Source organism: Elgaria multicarinata, chromosome 3, assembly GCF_023053635.1.
Source record: "Elgaria multicarinata webbii isolate HBS135686 ecotype San Diego chromosome 3, rElgMul1.1.pri, whole genome shotgun sequence".
NCBI lineage: Eukaryota > Metazoa > Chordata > Lepidosauria > Squamata > Anguidae > Elgaria > Elgaria multicarinata.
Genome location: NC_086173.1, coordinates 154,576,911 through 154,592,948, shown reverse-complemented (window position 1 = coordinate 154,592,948; position 16,038 = coordinate 154,576,911). Strand labels below are relative to the sequence as shown.

Sequence of the window (16,038 nt, the reverse complement as noted above, 5' to 3'; positions counted from 1 at the left end):
CTGGACTTCTAATTATAGAGTGACCATATGAAAAGGAGGACAAGGCTCCTGTATCTTTAACATTTGTATTGAAAAGAAATTTCAGCAGGTGTCATTTGCATTGTATGCATGCAGCCCCTGGTGAAATTATCTCTTCATCCCAACAGTTAATAATAATAAATAATATTTATTTCTTACCTGCCTCTCCCTTTGGATCGAGGCGGGGAACAACATTAGAACAGGAATCAATACATCTTAAAAATTCATGATTTTACATTGATCTGGATAGGCCTGCCGGAAAAGGCTAGTCTTTAAAGCTGCCTTAAAATCACACAGAGTTAATTCATGACCAGATACAAAAGAGGGGAGGGTTCCTGCAGCTTTACCTGTTGCAATGAAGAGGGAATTTCACCAGATGCTGCATGCATACAAATGACACCTGCTGAAATTCTCTTTTCTATGCAACTGTTAAAAATGCAGGAGCCCTGTCCTCCTTTTCATAGGGTCAGCCTAAATTATACACACGAAAGATTGCACTGTAAATCAGTTTGAGAACAATTGCTCATATAATATATAGGTACGTTGTGGATTTTTATTTTAAACAGTAATTGCGGTGTGTTAAAAAGCACCCCCTAGTTTGGATACACGTGAAGAAAATCAACAAAACACAAGTGTGGGCAAAGTAAGGGCACAGGAGGAGCTTCGGCGGCTGCGACTGAGCATGCTCGTGCCAAGAGTGTGGTGCGCGCCGCTGTATCATAATAAAAGTCCCCCCCGCCCCCCCCCCCCTTGCTGTTTATTCACTCATCCTGGCCTATCGTCGTTCGTCATCTCGCGCAAAGGAACCCGCTTGGCTCGAGCCGCCCGGAGCCGCGCTGCAAGGATAGGCTGCGTAACAATAAGCAAGGTACGGACTTTCTTCCCAAGTAAAGAAATTTTTATTTTATTTTTTGCACGCAAGCTTATCGGCAGCCTGGGAAACTCTTTTTAAGAGTGCATCAATTAAAGCAGGCTGGGACGCGATTGCCCCTTTCTCTCTCCATGCCCCAGCACCTATTACCCGGTACGCATCGCTCCTTCCCAGCAGGGCCGGTGGTGGTGGTGCTGGTGGTGGTGGGTAACCGCCCCCCCCCCCCCGTTTTTTCAATTGCAAAGGAACAGGACCAAATGGTTTAGGAGCAGGAGCTGGATCTAAAACAACAACAAAACCGCTTCAAATTCTTAGGGACCAGCTGCTTAATTTTAAGGGTCTTGGCATCCTCCCGCTTCTAACCCAAACCTGTTACGTTCTTTTTCTCTCCCGTTTCGTCCTTCCTCTCTTCGGTTGTTTGTTTCCCTCATGGATCTGGAGCGGAGGAAACCAAGTCTCCTTTAATTCTCCAACCTAACGGTGCAATTTTATTTATTTCATTCATATCCCACCTTTTTCCTCCAAGGAACTCAAGGCAGCATACATACTCCCCCCCCCCCCCATTTTATCCTTTCGACAACAACTCTGCAAGGTCGGTTGGGCTGAGAGTCTGTGACTGGCCCAAAGTCACTCAGTGAACTTCCATGGGGACTAGAGCCTGGATCTCACGACTCAGTGTGACACTTTAGCCACTACGCCACACTGGCTCTCCTCCTTTTTCGGGTCCTTTTTCATTCCTTTCCCCTCTACAGTACTGTTGGCTTGTGGACAATGCGGTCCAGCTTGACTCCTTCCGGTTGTGTTGGACTACAACTCCCAGCATCCCCTAACCAGCGTATTTAGGAATACAATGCCCATCATTCCCCAGCCAGCATCCCCCAGGTTGGGGAAGATTGATGTAGTCTTTTGGGCAGGTGACTTTGCTCCTTAAGGGGAATTGAACCGCATATCCCAGCATACCTCTCCCCACTCTCCTTTGCCCTGATGGTTTGTGCATTGTCATTGGGATTTGCAAGTTTGCTACTCACTCACCTCATTCATTCATTCTGAGCAGTCTGCACCCTTCCAGGTCAAGGGTGGGCAGAAAATAGATGATCTGATGGTTTGGACTTCAATTCCCAGCTTTCTTGACCATTGGCCTTGCTAGCAGGGGGCTTCTGGGAGTTGAAGTCCCAAAATCTGAACTTGGCAACACTTCAAAATCGTGGTGTGTGTGTGTTTCTAAGGGTGCAATCCTATGCATGTTTGGGCAGAAAAAAGTGCTACAACTCCGTGGCTGGCTGAGGAATCCTGGAAGTTGTAGGACTTATTTCTGACTAAACAGGTGTAGAATCGTGCCCTGAAAGAACAAAGAGTCTTGTGGCACCTTAAAGAATAATGAATTTATTCTACTATCAGCTTTCGTAGACGTTGTCCACTTCATCAAACGCATGACTTTCAAGTTACACATGTGATGATTGTAAACGGTGAGGTCAGAACTGAAATACAGAAAGTACAGACCTTATTAGCAATGGCCATTCACAAAACATGTGTTGGTTGGTATTGCAGGTATTCTTGCATTTGTGAGCTGATTAACATATGTAGTGTGATTTTTAAAAACAACAACGCCACCCAAAACCTGTTCAAGCTGCAGGAGACGGAGTTGAACCCTTTGATGAATTGTAGTTTCAAGTTGGGATTTATCTTCAAAGGTCGAGGTTGAAGTGTTTCCCCAATAACTTTTCAATATTGCCATCTCTGATGTCAGATTATTTTTCATATATCGGCCCTGTTCAGAAGACACCTTAAACCACAGTGGTAAAGCTTTTTTGTTAACAAAAAAGCCTTAACCAATGTGGTTAACGCCTTAACCAACCTGGTTTAAGCTGTCTTCTGAACAGGGCCAGTATTTCTTTTGCATGGAGACTGGCCTGTTGGTCCTATGTAGAATGTAGTATTGCTTGCAGGTGATGGCATATCATCTGATCCAAAATAATGCCAAACTCTGTGTTAAGGAGAGTCATAGAATCATAGAATAGTAGAGTTGGAAGGGGCCTACAAGGCCATCGAGTCCAACCCCCTGCTCAATGCAGGAATCCACCTTAAAGCATTCTTGACAAATGGCTGTCCCTGGCTGACAGCTGGTTGGCCACTGTGAACAGAATGCTGGATTAGATGGACCCTTGGTCTGATCCAGCAGGGTTCTCCTTCTGTTCTTATGCAGTTGAGTAAGATGAGAAAGATATCAAAGTGCTCATTGGATCTGCCATCTTTATTTTCATACCAATTTATTTACTTGGGGCATTTTTAGACAGCTTTTTAGACAGCTATTGTCCCCTAAAGCTGCTCACCTCAATCAAAAAGCGAGACAGGCCCTGCATTAGGCTTACAAATTAAAGGCGCAATCCTACACATGTTTAGACAAGAAAAAGACTAAAGGTGCATATAACTCTCTGGATTCTCCCGCCAGATGTCCCTGTCTGTCAACCAAATGATCAGAAATCAGCAGTGCTGAAAATTGCTGTATATCGTGGGGAGAGGGGCAATTTCATCCACTATCCCTGTGGGCCGCACTCTTGTTGCACTGGTGGCGGGCAAACTAAATTTGTCTTTAGTAAACCTCCATAGTAGTTTTTTTAAAAAATCCATTGGGCGGGGGGCAACAGGGAGGCCTATGTTGCCCACCCCTGCAGAATATGGGCAGAAAGTATGGTACTTGAATTCTGCCTATCAAAGCGTCAAGTACATTCTCTGTGGCAGGTGCCCCAGTGTGGGTGTCCTCCAGATGTGTTATTATTATTATTATTATTATTATTATTATTATTATTATTATTATTTATATAGCACCATTAATGTACATGGTACTGTACAGAGTAAAACAATAAATAGCAAGACCCTGCCGCATGTTGGACTGCAATGCCCATCATTCCCAGCTCATTTCGAGAACGGCTATGTCAGGGAGAATGCAACCCTCTGTGGGTTGCAAAATTGGCTTCTGGACCCTCTGAAGTTGGCCACCCTGAGCTAGATGGACCCATATAAGGCAGCTTTTTATGTTCTGTAAATCAGTGGCAGAGTTTTGCATGCAGAAGTTCCCAGGTCTACAAACCCCCACACAAGATCTCTAGTTAAAAGGATCAGGAAGTGGGTGTGTGGGAGCTGATAGGGAAGATCTCTCTCTGGGACCCAGTGTGGCGTAGTGGTTAGAGCGTTGGACTGGGACTCGGGAGACTCGAGTTCTAGTTCCCACAAGGCCATAAAGCTTACTGGGTGAATTTGGGCCTGACTTACCTCTCAGAGTTGTTGTGAGGAGAAAAATGGGGAGAATGAGGACCATGTAAGCCACTTTAGGGTCCCTTGCAAGAGGGGAAAAGGCGGGATATGAATTTAATATATACATACATATAACCCAGGAGAATTGGAGACAACACTGGGCTGGATGGATAATCCGACCTGGTATAAGGCAGTTTCTTAATTTTTTCTTTTCTTTTCCTAAATAAGACTCAGAGATGAAGACTGGAGGCAGGTTGCGGATCAGCTGGGAAGGGGGCGGGGGAGAAGAGATCTCTTGTGCTGTTATATGAACAATGCCTCTTGGCCATGTGGCTGACCAGATGGTCTCTCTAGCTATTGCTTTGGGAGCAGAGAGAGGAGGGGTTCTTCCCTCCTGATTCATTTTTGCTCAAACAAGTCAGGGTGAGTTTCGTCTTCAGAGGCATCTCTGAGGGGCAACGAGGGGGGAAAGTCCTCAAACGCTCCCCAAAAAAACTTCCAAAGGGAGGCGATTCCCAGCATGGAGTAGGAGAGGGGCCAGCAAAATTGGGGAGCCCCAGCTAGCACTCTGGGGAGCACCAGCTAGTGCTATTTGTGCCAGCTGCTCCCACGGCCTTCCTCCCATAGGCCTGGATCCTAAGTTCTTGGTAGGGTGACCCTATGGAAAGGAGGACAGGGCTCCTGTCGCTTTAACAGTTGTGTAGAAAAGGGGATTTCAGCAGGTGTCATTGGTATGCATGCAGCACCTGGTGAAATGCCCCCTTCATTGCAACAATTAAAGCTGCAAGAGTATAGCTAGAGTGAACAGATAGAAAAGAGGGCAGAGCTCCTGCGGCTTTAACTGTTGTGATGAAGAGGGAATTTCAGCAGGTGCTGCATGCATACAAACGACACCTGCTGAAATTCCCTTTTCTACACAGCTGTTAAAGACGCAGAAGCCCTGTCCGCCTTTCCGTATGTGTGCAAAAGCAAGGAAAACCCTGTGGGGGGAGTAAAAAGAAGCCAAAGGCAAAGGTAGAACCAGGCAATCTTCAAAACGGAATATTTACAAAAGTTTATTTACAGTGCCAAGGTGCCGCCTACGCGTTTCGAACGCAAACTGCGCTCTTCCTCAGGGCTGTTATAGAGCAGCGTTCTGCAGACAACTTAACGAACTCTATAACTAAGACTGACTGGGTGGTGATTTTGTCTTTCAGATGCCAGTGAATTTCAAGGAGTATTTCCCAGACGACCAAGGGCCTTTGCTGGATCCAGATCAGAGAACCTTGTACAAGAGCATCATGCAAGAGAATGGTGGGAATGTGGCCTTTTTGGGTAAAAAGCCCTTTTCTGTAGATGTTTTGCGGGGTTAGAATATCGCTTTTTCAACTCATATGTACTTTCGTCATTCCCTCTATTTACAATGTTCAGTCTGTGAGTGCCGATCCTTTTGTAGCCAAAATGGTGCCACCCACCCACAAGAGGAAGGCATCAACAGGCGCAGAGGAACCCCAAGGCTGCTGATGTACCCCCCTCAAAAAAAATTGGGAAAAACTAAAGGGGAGAAACCTCCCAAAACAGCCCAGTGAGAGTGCTCAACGGTGCTGGAATGCTGACTGAATTTTGAGGAACAGGATTGAAAACTGGAGGAAAAGGAGGAGATTACAGTTCTCAGCATTCCTGATCATTGGCCATGCTGGCTGGGGCTGATGGGAGTTCAAGTCCAAAACATCTGGAGGGCAGAAGGTTGGAGAAGGCCCGCCTAGATGTATTTGTGAAAATACCCAACAACAAAAAAGGGATGGCACCACAAAAGAGGGAGTCATTCCAGATGTCAGAAGGTTTATTTGTAGGCCCGATACATTTCAGAAAGCCTTATATTTTTTTCCTAGATGTTTCACCTTTCTGTATTTTATATGTGTATAAAGATGCTCAGGCCCCACTCATTCATGAAGGTATTAACATTTTTATGGTACTTCCACAACAAACAAAAAGCTCAAATGTGATATATATGTAGCCCAAGACACTCTGATCATCTATCAATGGCATCTTCTCTTGCTTAAAACCCAGGATATGGAATGTGGCTCATAGTATCATAGAATAGCAGAGTTGGAAGGGGCCTACAAGGGCATCGAGTCCAACCCCCTGCTCAATGCAGGAATCCACCCTAAAGCATCCCTGACAGATGGTTGTCCAGCTGCCTCTTGAATGACTCTAGTGTGAGAGAGCCCACAACCTCCCTAGGTCACTGGTTCCATTGTCGTACCGCTCTTACTGTCAGGAAGTTTTTCCTGATGTCCAGCTGGAATCTGGTTTCCTGTAACTTGAGCCCATAATTCCATGTCCTGCGCTCTGGGAGGATCGAGAAGAGATCCTGGCCCTCCTCTGTGTGACAACCTTTCAAGTACTTGAAGTGTGCTATCATGTCTTCCCTCAATCTTCTCCTCAAGGCTAAACATGCCCAGTTCTTTCATTCTCCCCTCATAGGGTTTCGTTTCCAGGCCCAGAACTAGATGCAGAACTCAAGATGAGGCCTAACCAGTACATGATACAGTATAATATAAATCACCATGTGAGGTTACACATTTATTTATGTATTGCATTTCTATACCGCCCAATAGGCGAAGCTCTCTGGGCAGTTCACAAAAATTAAGACCATTCAAAATATAAAACGACAGTATTAAACCATAATATAAAATATAATATAAAAGCACAACCAGGATAAAATCAGCAGCAGTGCAGAAATACAAATTTAAAACAGCAAAGTTAAAATTAATTTATAGACTGTTAAAATACTGAGAGAATAAAAAGGTCTTCACCTGGCGTCTAAAAGAATGAAGTGTAGGTGCCAGGCAAACCTCCTTAAGGGAGATTCCTTAGTTACAATTATAAGCATATCAACAGCATCATAGAAAGCTTAAAACTGTTGTTTTAGGGCTCACTGCCATTATATCATTTCATAGAATCATAGAATAGCAGAGTTGGAAGGGGCCTACAAGGCCATCGAGTCCAACCCCCTGCTCAATGCAGGAATCCACCCTAAAGCATCCCTGACAGATGCTTGTCCAGATGCCTCTTGAAGGCCTCTACTGTGGGAGAGCCCACAACCTCCCTAAGTCACTGATTCCATTGTCGCACTGCTCTAACAGTCAGGAAGTTTTTCCTGATGTCCAGCTGGAATCTGGCTTCCTTTAACTTGAGCCCGTTATTCCGTGTCCTGCACTCTGGGAGGTTCGAGAAGAGATCCTGGCCCTCCTCTGTGTGACAACCTTTTAAGTATTTGAAGAGTGCTCTCATGTCTCCCCTCAATCTTCTCTTCTCCAGGCTAAACATGCCCAGTTCTTTCAGTCTCTCTTCATAGGGCTTTGTTTCCAGACCCTTGATCATCCTGGTTGCCCTCCTCTGAACACGCTCCAGCTTGTCTGCGGCCTTCTTGAATTGTGGAGCCCAGAACTGGACGCAATACTCCAGATGAGGCCTAACCAGGGCCGAATAGAGAGGAACCAGTACCTCACGTGATTTGGAAGCTATACTTCTATTAACGCAGCCCAAAATAGCATTTGCCTTTCTTGCAGCCATATCACACTGTTGGCTCATATTCAGCTTGCAATCTACAACAATTCCAAGATCCTTCTCGTTTGTAGTATTGCTGAGCCAAGTATCCCCCATCTTGTAACTGTGCCTTTGGTTTCTATTTCCTAAATGTAGAACTTGGCATTTATCCCTATTAAATTTCATCCTGTTGTTTTCAGCCCAGCAGTCCAGCCTATCAAGATCACTTTGAAGTTTGTTTCTGTCTTCCAGGGTATTAGCTATCCCACCCAATTTTGTGTCATCTTCAAATTTGATCAGCGTTCCCTGAACCTCCTCGTCCAAATCATTAATAACAATGTTGAAGAGCACTGGGCCCAGGACTGAGCCCTGCGGCACCCCACTCGTTGCCTCTCCCCAGTTTGAGAAGGTTCCATTGATAAGTACTCTTTGAGTCCCATTCTGTAGCCAACTGTTAATCCACCTAATAGTTGTTCCATCTAGCCCACTTTTAGCTAGTTTGTTAATCAGTTTCTGGATAAATGCTCAAGTTTTGCAGAAGCAGTTCAAACCTGCCTTTTCCCACCCACCCCATCCTGTACATGGGATCGCTTACGTCATTATTCTTTGCTGTCTTCCAACAGGCAACGGACAGGCCAATGAGATCAAGGAGGATTTTCAGCTGCAAAGAACTGAGCAAGACACACAGACTGGAGTATCTCTGGGATTAGCAGGAGAAATCATTTCCCAATGTCTTGAGAAAGGAGGAACTGCTCTGAATCAACACAGGCCTGAGAGGCACCTGGAAAACCACCTAGCAAAGAGAACAGATAACACGGAGAGTCTCCAGGACTTTGGCAAAGGCACAGCCCGAAAGCGGATTCGCAAATCCCAGGGCCCAAGGACGTGCAACGAGTGTGGGAAGACCTTTGCTCAGGCCTCGAACCTCCTGGCGCATAAAAGGATCCACACGGGCGAGAAGCCCTACAAATGTGTGCATTGCGGGAAAAGCTTCACCGAAAGGTCAAACCGCAACCGGCACCAGAGGACCCATTCAGGAGAGAAACCGTATAAATGTGTCGACTGTGGAAAAAGCTTTAGCTTTAGATCCGACCTCATTAGGCACGGGATCACCCATACGGGAGAGAGGCCTTATAAATGCTCGGATTGCGGGAAAAGCTTCAGTCACGCCTCGACCCTAATTAGACACGAGAACATCCATACGGGAGAAAAGCCGTATTCCTGCGCAGACTGTGGGAAAAGCTTCACTCAGAGTTCATCCCTTCTCGCGCATAAAAGGCTCCACACAGGAGAAACGCCCTTCGTGTGCCCCGTTTGCGGGGAGAGCTTCAACTGGAAGTCTCACCTGGTAACGCATAAAAGGACCCACACAGGGGAGAGACCGTACAAATGCACAAAGTGTGGGAAAAGCTTCATAGAAAAGTCAAAGCTGAATAGGCACCAGAGAACCCACACGGAAAAGGAACTTCACGAATGTGCAGAATGTGGGAGAATCTTTAGCATCAGATCCAACCTGGTTAGGCATGAGATAGCCCACAGAGGAGCCAAGTCGTATACGTGCTTCAGCTGTGGGAAAAGCTTCAACCAGTCGTCGAAGTTGATGAGGCACGAGAGAATCCACACGGGAGAGAAGCCCTACTCCTGCACAGACTGCGGGAAGAGCTTCAGCCAGACCTCAGAGCTTCTCAGGCACGAGAGAATCCACACGGGAGAGAAGCCTTATAAGTGCTCTGTCTGTGGGAAGTGCTTCAATCGCAGATCACATCTGAACACGCACGAGGCGACCCATCTCGGAGGGCAGCTGTGCGAATGGGCAGACAGCCGACCCGGCTACAACAACAGTTCGCTCCTTATTGCAGGTGTGAATCCGTCCGAGCAGATTTACGCGGCAGGTCGTCCGTATAAATGCTTCAATGGTGAAAAGGCCTACGATCACAACTCCCTCCTCATCGCAGGTGTGGATCCACACGGGCAAACACATTTAGGAGGCCAGCTCTACGAATGGCCCAACAGCGAAACGAGTTACAGTCACTGCTCACTCCTTATTACGGGTGTGAATCTGCAAGAAGGGTTTCTTGCAGGGGACCAGCCCTTTCACGGTGAAGGTGAGCCGAGCTACGGCCGAGGCCCGTTCTTTGCGAACGGCGTGAACGAGGGAGCCCAACTGCATAAGAGCCAAGATGGCAACAGAAGCAGCAACGGCAATGCCTCGCTCCTTATCACCAACACGACGGTCACAAGAGAAGAGAAAGTGTTTAATTGTCCCGAGTGCGGGAAGACCTTCAGCTGGAGGTCCCATTTCATCCGGCACAAAAGGATTCACACAGGAGAAAAACCTTACGGCTGCCCCGACTGTGGGAAAAGCTTCAATCGAAGGTCGCACCTCGTTCGGCACGGGAGAATCCACGCCGGACTGAGGCCGCTTCCTCAGATCGAGGGAGAAGCTTCGATTCAGGATCCAACGCTCTTAAACCAGGATGAATCTATACCGGAGGGAAATCATACGAACGCAGGTGCTTCCGCTGCGGATCGTACCGTATTGCAGACTGGAGAATTAGTTCAGGAAGCAAACCTCACGAACGTTCAACGACACGGTATACAGGATTAAACATTGAAAGGAACTGTCCGGGTGAGAAACCCTGTGATGGGAAAACATTTGGCCGTACATCCATTCTTGCAATTTGTCCAGGGGAAATTGTGGCTCTGGTTCACCCAAGTAACATATGAGATGGTAAAACTGTTCCTAGACATATTTATTTTATTTATACCAGATCATCTCTATACCGCTTTTTACTTTTAACAGAATCCCAGAGAGGTTCGCAAGATAAGATTGTGATAAAAGTCAATAAAACGTCAGTGAAACAAAATCTCTCATTAAAGTCACTAGGGGTAGCTGGTAATGCGAACAGTCAGGGAAAAACAGTAGATTTGCACTACTTAAGATTACCAGAGTGGGGCCATATGGTTGTTCCCCTAGTCATAAAACAAAAAAACTCTCCCTGCACATCAAGTTCTAGACTAGTGTTCTCTCTGATATGCTTGTTTTCTATGAACAGGGATTGTTTGCATGGCTATGAATTCCCCCACCTGCTGCCTGAATTGGCATTGTCCAGGAACAGTTTTTACACTTCCTCTGCTCTTTGTATAAACTACTGCTCAGTGGAAAATGCTATTTTAAAAATTCCATCCAGGCCCAGGTATAATATACTCATTATACTCACACTGGTATAATGCACTTAATGGTTCGCCTTTATGGCACCGTTTTGGCTGCACGTTCCCTTGGGGGAAAGCCCTGTGGAGGCTGCATGTTGGGGGCTGCATTGTGTCACCTACGCAGCACCACTGTGCAGCCACCACGGGTTATATAGGGCAGAGAGACAGCCCCCTGGGCTGTGATAAAAGCTTCACTTGGAGGCCCAAGTTTTACCATCCATCAGAGGAACCATCCTCGAATGAGGGGTGGGCAAGATTATAACAGACTTCCCCAGTCTGGTGCCCTCCAGATAAGTTAAGACTACAACTCACATCCTCCTCCAGCCAATGAAAAAGCATCTCTTGGGACCCAGACCTTGCCATCTGCCAGGAAGTCCATTCCGAGAAGCCTAGCAACAGCTTTCTTCAACCTGGCGCCCACCAAATGTGCTCTCAGCACTCCCAGCTGGGGAAGCTTACCTGAGAAAGTAGTCCCAACCCAATGAAATTAAGTACACGAGTCTGCTGATTCTAGACCTAACTCTTGATAGGATCAGGCAAAGTATGTCTGTGTTGGGCCTGTTCAGATGACGCGCAAAGCCACGGTTAGGCCACTAATGCTTTTGTAGCAAACAGTGAGTGTGTTTAAACCATGGTTATGTAGCCACCATGGTTAGGAATAGTTCACACGTTTAACTCAAAATGCTTAACCACTGTGGCTTAATGTGTGGCCTGAACAGGATTATTTTATAGTCATTATCAGTGGTCAGGATATCCATATAAGATGAAACGAAATTGCTAAACCTCTAAACTGGACATTTGTGGATCGTTCCTAGCTTATTTCCGGAAGTGCATTTGTGGGATAATCTACCTTCAAATTGAGAGAAGGCGTTTGTGATTATATCTAAATTAATCTAGGTGTGTTTAGCTTTAAAAAGAAAACAAGAGAATGTATTTTCCTTTTACCTCCTTGCAAATTTTTCCAGATTAGGCCTTCCAAATGCTGCGGATTCCAACTCCCATCAGCTCCACAGAGCATGGCTGGTGGCCAGAGATGGTTGGAGTTGTAATCCAACAATTTCTGGATGGCCTAAAGGTTTCCAATCTCTGCAGTAGATGAAAGGGTAAAAGTGCTCCTAGTTTGTACCACTTAAATATTTGCGGCATTTATATACTGCTGACTATAATAAAATGTTAGAGGTGTACAAAATTAATGCATGGTGTGGAGAATGTGGAATAGGGAGACATTTTTCTCTCTCTCCCGTAATACCAGAACCCAATGGGGTCATCCCATGAAATTGATTGGTGGGAGATTTAGGACAGATCAAAGGAAGGACTTCTTCACACAGCGCATAGTTAAACTACAGAATTCGCTACCACAAGCTATTGTGATGGCCACCAATTTGGATGGCTTTAAAAGGGGAGTGGGTAAATTCCTGGAGGAGAGGGCTATCAATGGCTACTAGCCCTGATGGCTATGTGCTACCTCTAGTATCAGAGGCAGATAGCCTGTATTCACGAGTTGCTGGGGAACATGGGTGGGAGGGTACTGTTTCATTGTGTCCTGCTTTTCTGGGCCCTGGCCGACAGCTGGTTGGCCACTGTGTGAACAGAATGCTGGACTAGATGGACCCTGATGGTCTGATCCATCATGGCTGTTCTTATGATTTTATGTTCTTAAAATCTCTCAACGGGTCACAATATTAAAATACAATATTAAAGACCCAACATTAAGAGCACTTGAAGCCTGTAATTGAGGGCAATCATGCAGTTGAATGCTCTTCCAAATTACAAAGTTCCCTGTGCACAAAAAACAAGACGTTCAGGGACTTAAGAATAATTCTGTCCTTCCATTTCCTTGATATTTGATTTTTTTTGCATGGAAGGAATTTTTCATGAGGGAAACATCTGAGCAGGCAATCATAGAATCATAGAATCCTAGAATATCAGAGTTGGAGGGGGCCTACAAGGCCATCGAGTCCAACCCCCTGCTCAATGCAGGAATCCACCCTAAAGCATCCCCGACAGATGCTTGTCCAGCTGCCTCTTGAAGGCCTCTAGTGTGGGAGAGCCTTCCTCCTCTTGCCCTCTGAAGTGGTACAGTCTAACACCACTGTTTTGCCCCACACCTGCTATCTGCTGTGAACTGTATCTTCAAGCCGTTTTGTACACCCCACATTTCTCCTCAAGCAGTGCTTCTGCACAGGAGAAACCAACTCACACGTAGAGAGTGACATGTGATGATCGCACATGGTTGTACACTGGAATGTGATTGCAGTTTTCCAGCAAACCTACATCACATGTACAATATGCAAGCGTGTGTGATCATCATCTGTATGGTATCCTACCTCCTGTGTGAAAGCCCTTTCTGTATACCAAAGTGGACAATGTATGAACCAGCCTTTACATGCAAGTAAAGGGTGGAATGTAATTAATTCCAGTTTCTGATGGAAAGTTTGTCAGCAGATTGGGCTGGGATACAATTTCCAGTGATTTCCCCTCTTCTCTGTATTTCTCCAGCCACCACATCCTCGAAATCCACTCCAGACGGTCCCCCAGAGCAGATTAGGATGTGTGTGGGGGTTGCATGATTGACAGGAAGAGCTCTGAAAATCACACCCATTCTTAATCCAGTCTCAGAAACCTTCTGTCGGCAGAAGGAATTAGATGGTTTGCACCCACATTTAGGAACAGAGTGTTAACTAGCCTTAATACAATATTAAATCATGAAACAAAGCAGTATGCAATCCTCATTTTACGACATCCACAAGCATGCATATATATCTTTTACTTTTATTGCTGCAAGTTCATTTATATCACCCACATACGCTCTGTGTTCTATGAAACCACTGACACTTCAATAACTAAATGGTTTATCAAAGTGCTAAACCTTTTGTAGGTTGGGGGAATTATGGGTATGGACTATGGCATTTTTTATGCATATTTTACCATATTATTCTTGCATGATTCTTCTGTCTCTGCTACAGCACTTCAAGGATATCAGGATTCCTGTCGCATTCATTTCTTTTGTAATATATGTTCTTTCTGCATTTATCCATTCCTTAATCTAAACCTGTCTAGAATTGTATTAAAATATGTCTTCCAAGATGCAAAGAGCAGCTTTGGTGACAGTGTAGTCTGAATTCTGTGGGCTGATTTGTAATATAGAGCATTAAGAGGTTTTTTTTCTATTGACAATTTTTATTAAACTTGTTAAAGATTTCTCCTCTGTATTTCTATAATTCTAATACCAACGCCTATATATTGCACTTTAGACAAGCAGTGATTTCCATTGTTGGGTTCCTGGCTGTTGCTGGATTACAACTACCCATCATCCCCTGACTGTTGGCTGTGCTGGCAGATGATGGGAAAGGTTGGGAACAACTGCAAGGGTTTTCAACCCACTTTACATACATTATCTCAGAAATCCTTACAACCACCCTGTAAGGTTGATCAGTTGTATTATACACATAAGCATGTATGTAGCACCATCTCTCTCTCCCCCTTCAAATCCTTCCTCAAAAACTACCTTTCCCAAGTTCATTTTGCTTAACATAGGGCCCATTCAGACAACACGCTAAACCATGCCGCTTAACCACAAAATGGTTAACTGAATGTATTAACCTTAATGCATTCCGTTAACCATTTTGTGCTTAAGCAGCATGGTTTAGCGTGTTGTCTGAATGGGGCCATAGTCTCCTAATCCTCATTTCGCACAGTAACAATATTTTAAGCACCGGTCACTGCATTTTCCCATATCCTTCCAACCCTCTGATGTTTCTGTTGAATGCTCCATGGTGGCAGGGACCTTCATATTTATTTATTTAGCCTAAGAAATTCTGTAAGATAGCCTATATATTGATGGCACTGCACAAATACTTAATTTTTATTAAAACCTTCTTGTTTGGAATTTGGGGCAGTGTATATGCTGCAGTTACTTCTATCCTCACAACAACCCTGTGAGGTAGGCTAGCCTGAGAGCTAACAATTGGTCTAAAATCCCCCAAGGAGTTTTGTGGCTGAGCTGGGATTTGAATCACGGTCTTCCTTGTCAAAGTTTAACACTGCCCTTCCTCTGTTATATCCAAAAATTGTTTAATAATAGGTAAATGGTTAATTTTTTAAAATCTATAATAGCAACCACCATCCCTTTATTCCAGTACTCACAAGTGAATTTACATGAGCGTGTTCAGCACTTGTGCCTAAAAAGGCTGCACCTGATGAAATCGCCCTTGTATATTTTTATTATTGCATTTATATCCCGCCTTTTTGCCTCCAAGGAACCCAAGGCGGCATACATAATCCTCCTCCTCCTCTCCATTTTATTCTCACAACAACAACCCTGTGAGGTAGGTTGGGCTGAATGTCCGTGACTGGCCCAAAGTCACCCAGTGAGCTTAACGGCCAAGTGGGGACTAGAACCTGGATCTCCCAAGCTCCCAGTCCCCCACTTTAGCCACTACACCACACCTGTTCTCAGAAAAGCAGCATACATGAAGTATATAGCTATGATAAGTACCCAAGCCCTGTTCTCATTGGCGCCTTGTCCTCCCAGATAATGTTTGATAGTAAGTTAGGGCAGCTACCTCAAATGGTAGATACTGAGCATGCTCTGCCTTTGTCAGGTCTACTGCTCTTTGCTGTTATTTTTTTGTTAGCGCTGGCTGAAAATTGAAGCTGGGCCAACTGCTTGGAAGGTAGCTGGGCTCACTGCTATACCACCGGGGTGGGTGGGTGGGGGACGCAAACACTTTTCAATCCCCCACACACACACCTTTCAAAGCCAGTCCTGCAAAGTGTTATAATGTCATAACACTAATTAGCATAGAACCACAATTTCAGGGTCGTCTTGCCCAGGGGTCTGGAGTCTGGAATATAAGTATGCGGTCGTCTTAAATATGAGTCTGGGGTCTTTTAGGGGGTCTTCTTGTAGGTCTCCCCAAAACCCTCATTCAGACCAGTTCAAATTAGCGATCTGCAGTTTGTAGTAGTCCTTTGTTAGCAAAATCATCAGTGCCAGATTAACATTTGTTGTTCCAGAGTGTTCATTATACACACACAAACACCACCCCTACACATATATACAGTAACACAAATACATACACACAAATGTATAAATACATGTACGTGTATACATACACATATATAGATACACACACATACAGTATAGGCAT

The 16,038-nt window shown here is 45.1% G+C and overlaps 1 protein-coding gene across 1 annotated transcript; it reads left to right on the top strand.

The window, feature by feature from the left end:
• The first annotated feature begins 826 nt into the window (after positions 1-826).
• LOC134396096 (zinc finger protein ZFP2-like) lies at positions 827-10,864 on the top strand. The gene is made up of 3 exons (XM_063122451.1): positions 827-886; positions 5,338-5,455; positions 8,296-10,864. Exons 2-3 carry the CDS (start codon positions 5,338-5,340, stop codon positions 10,278-10,280), a joined length of 2,103 nt encoding a protein of 700 aa, XP_062978521.1. The 5' UTR covers positions 827-886; the 3' UTR covers positions 10,281-10,864.
• The last annotated feature ends 5,174 nt before the right edge of the window (positions 10,865-16,038 follow it).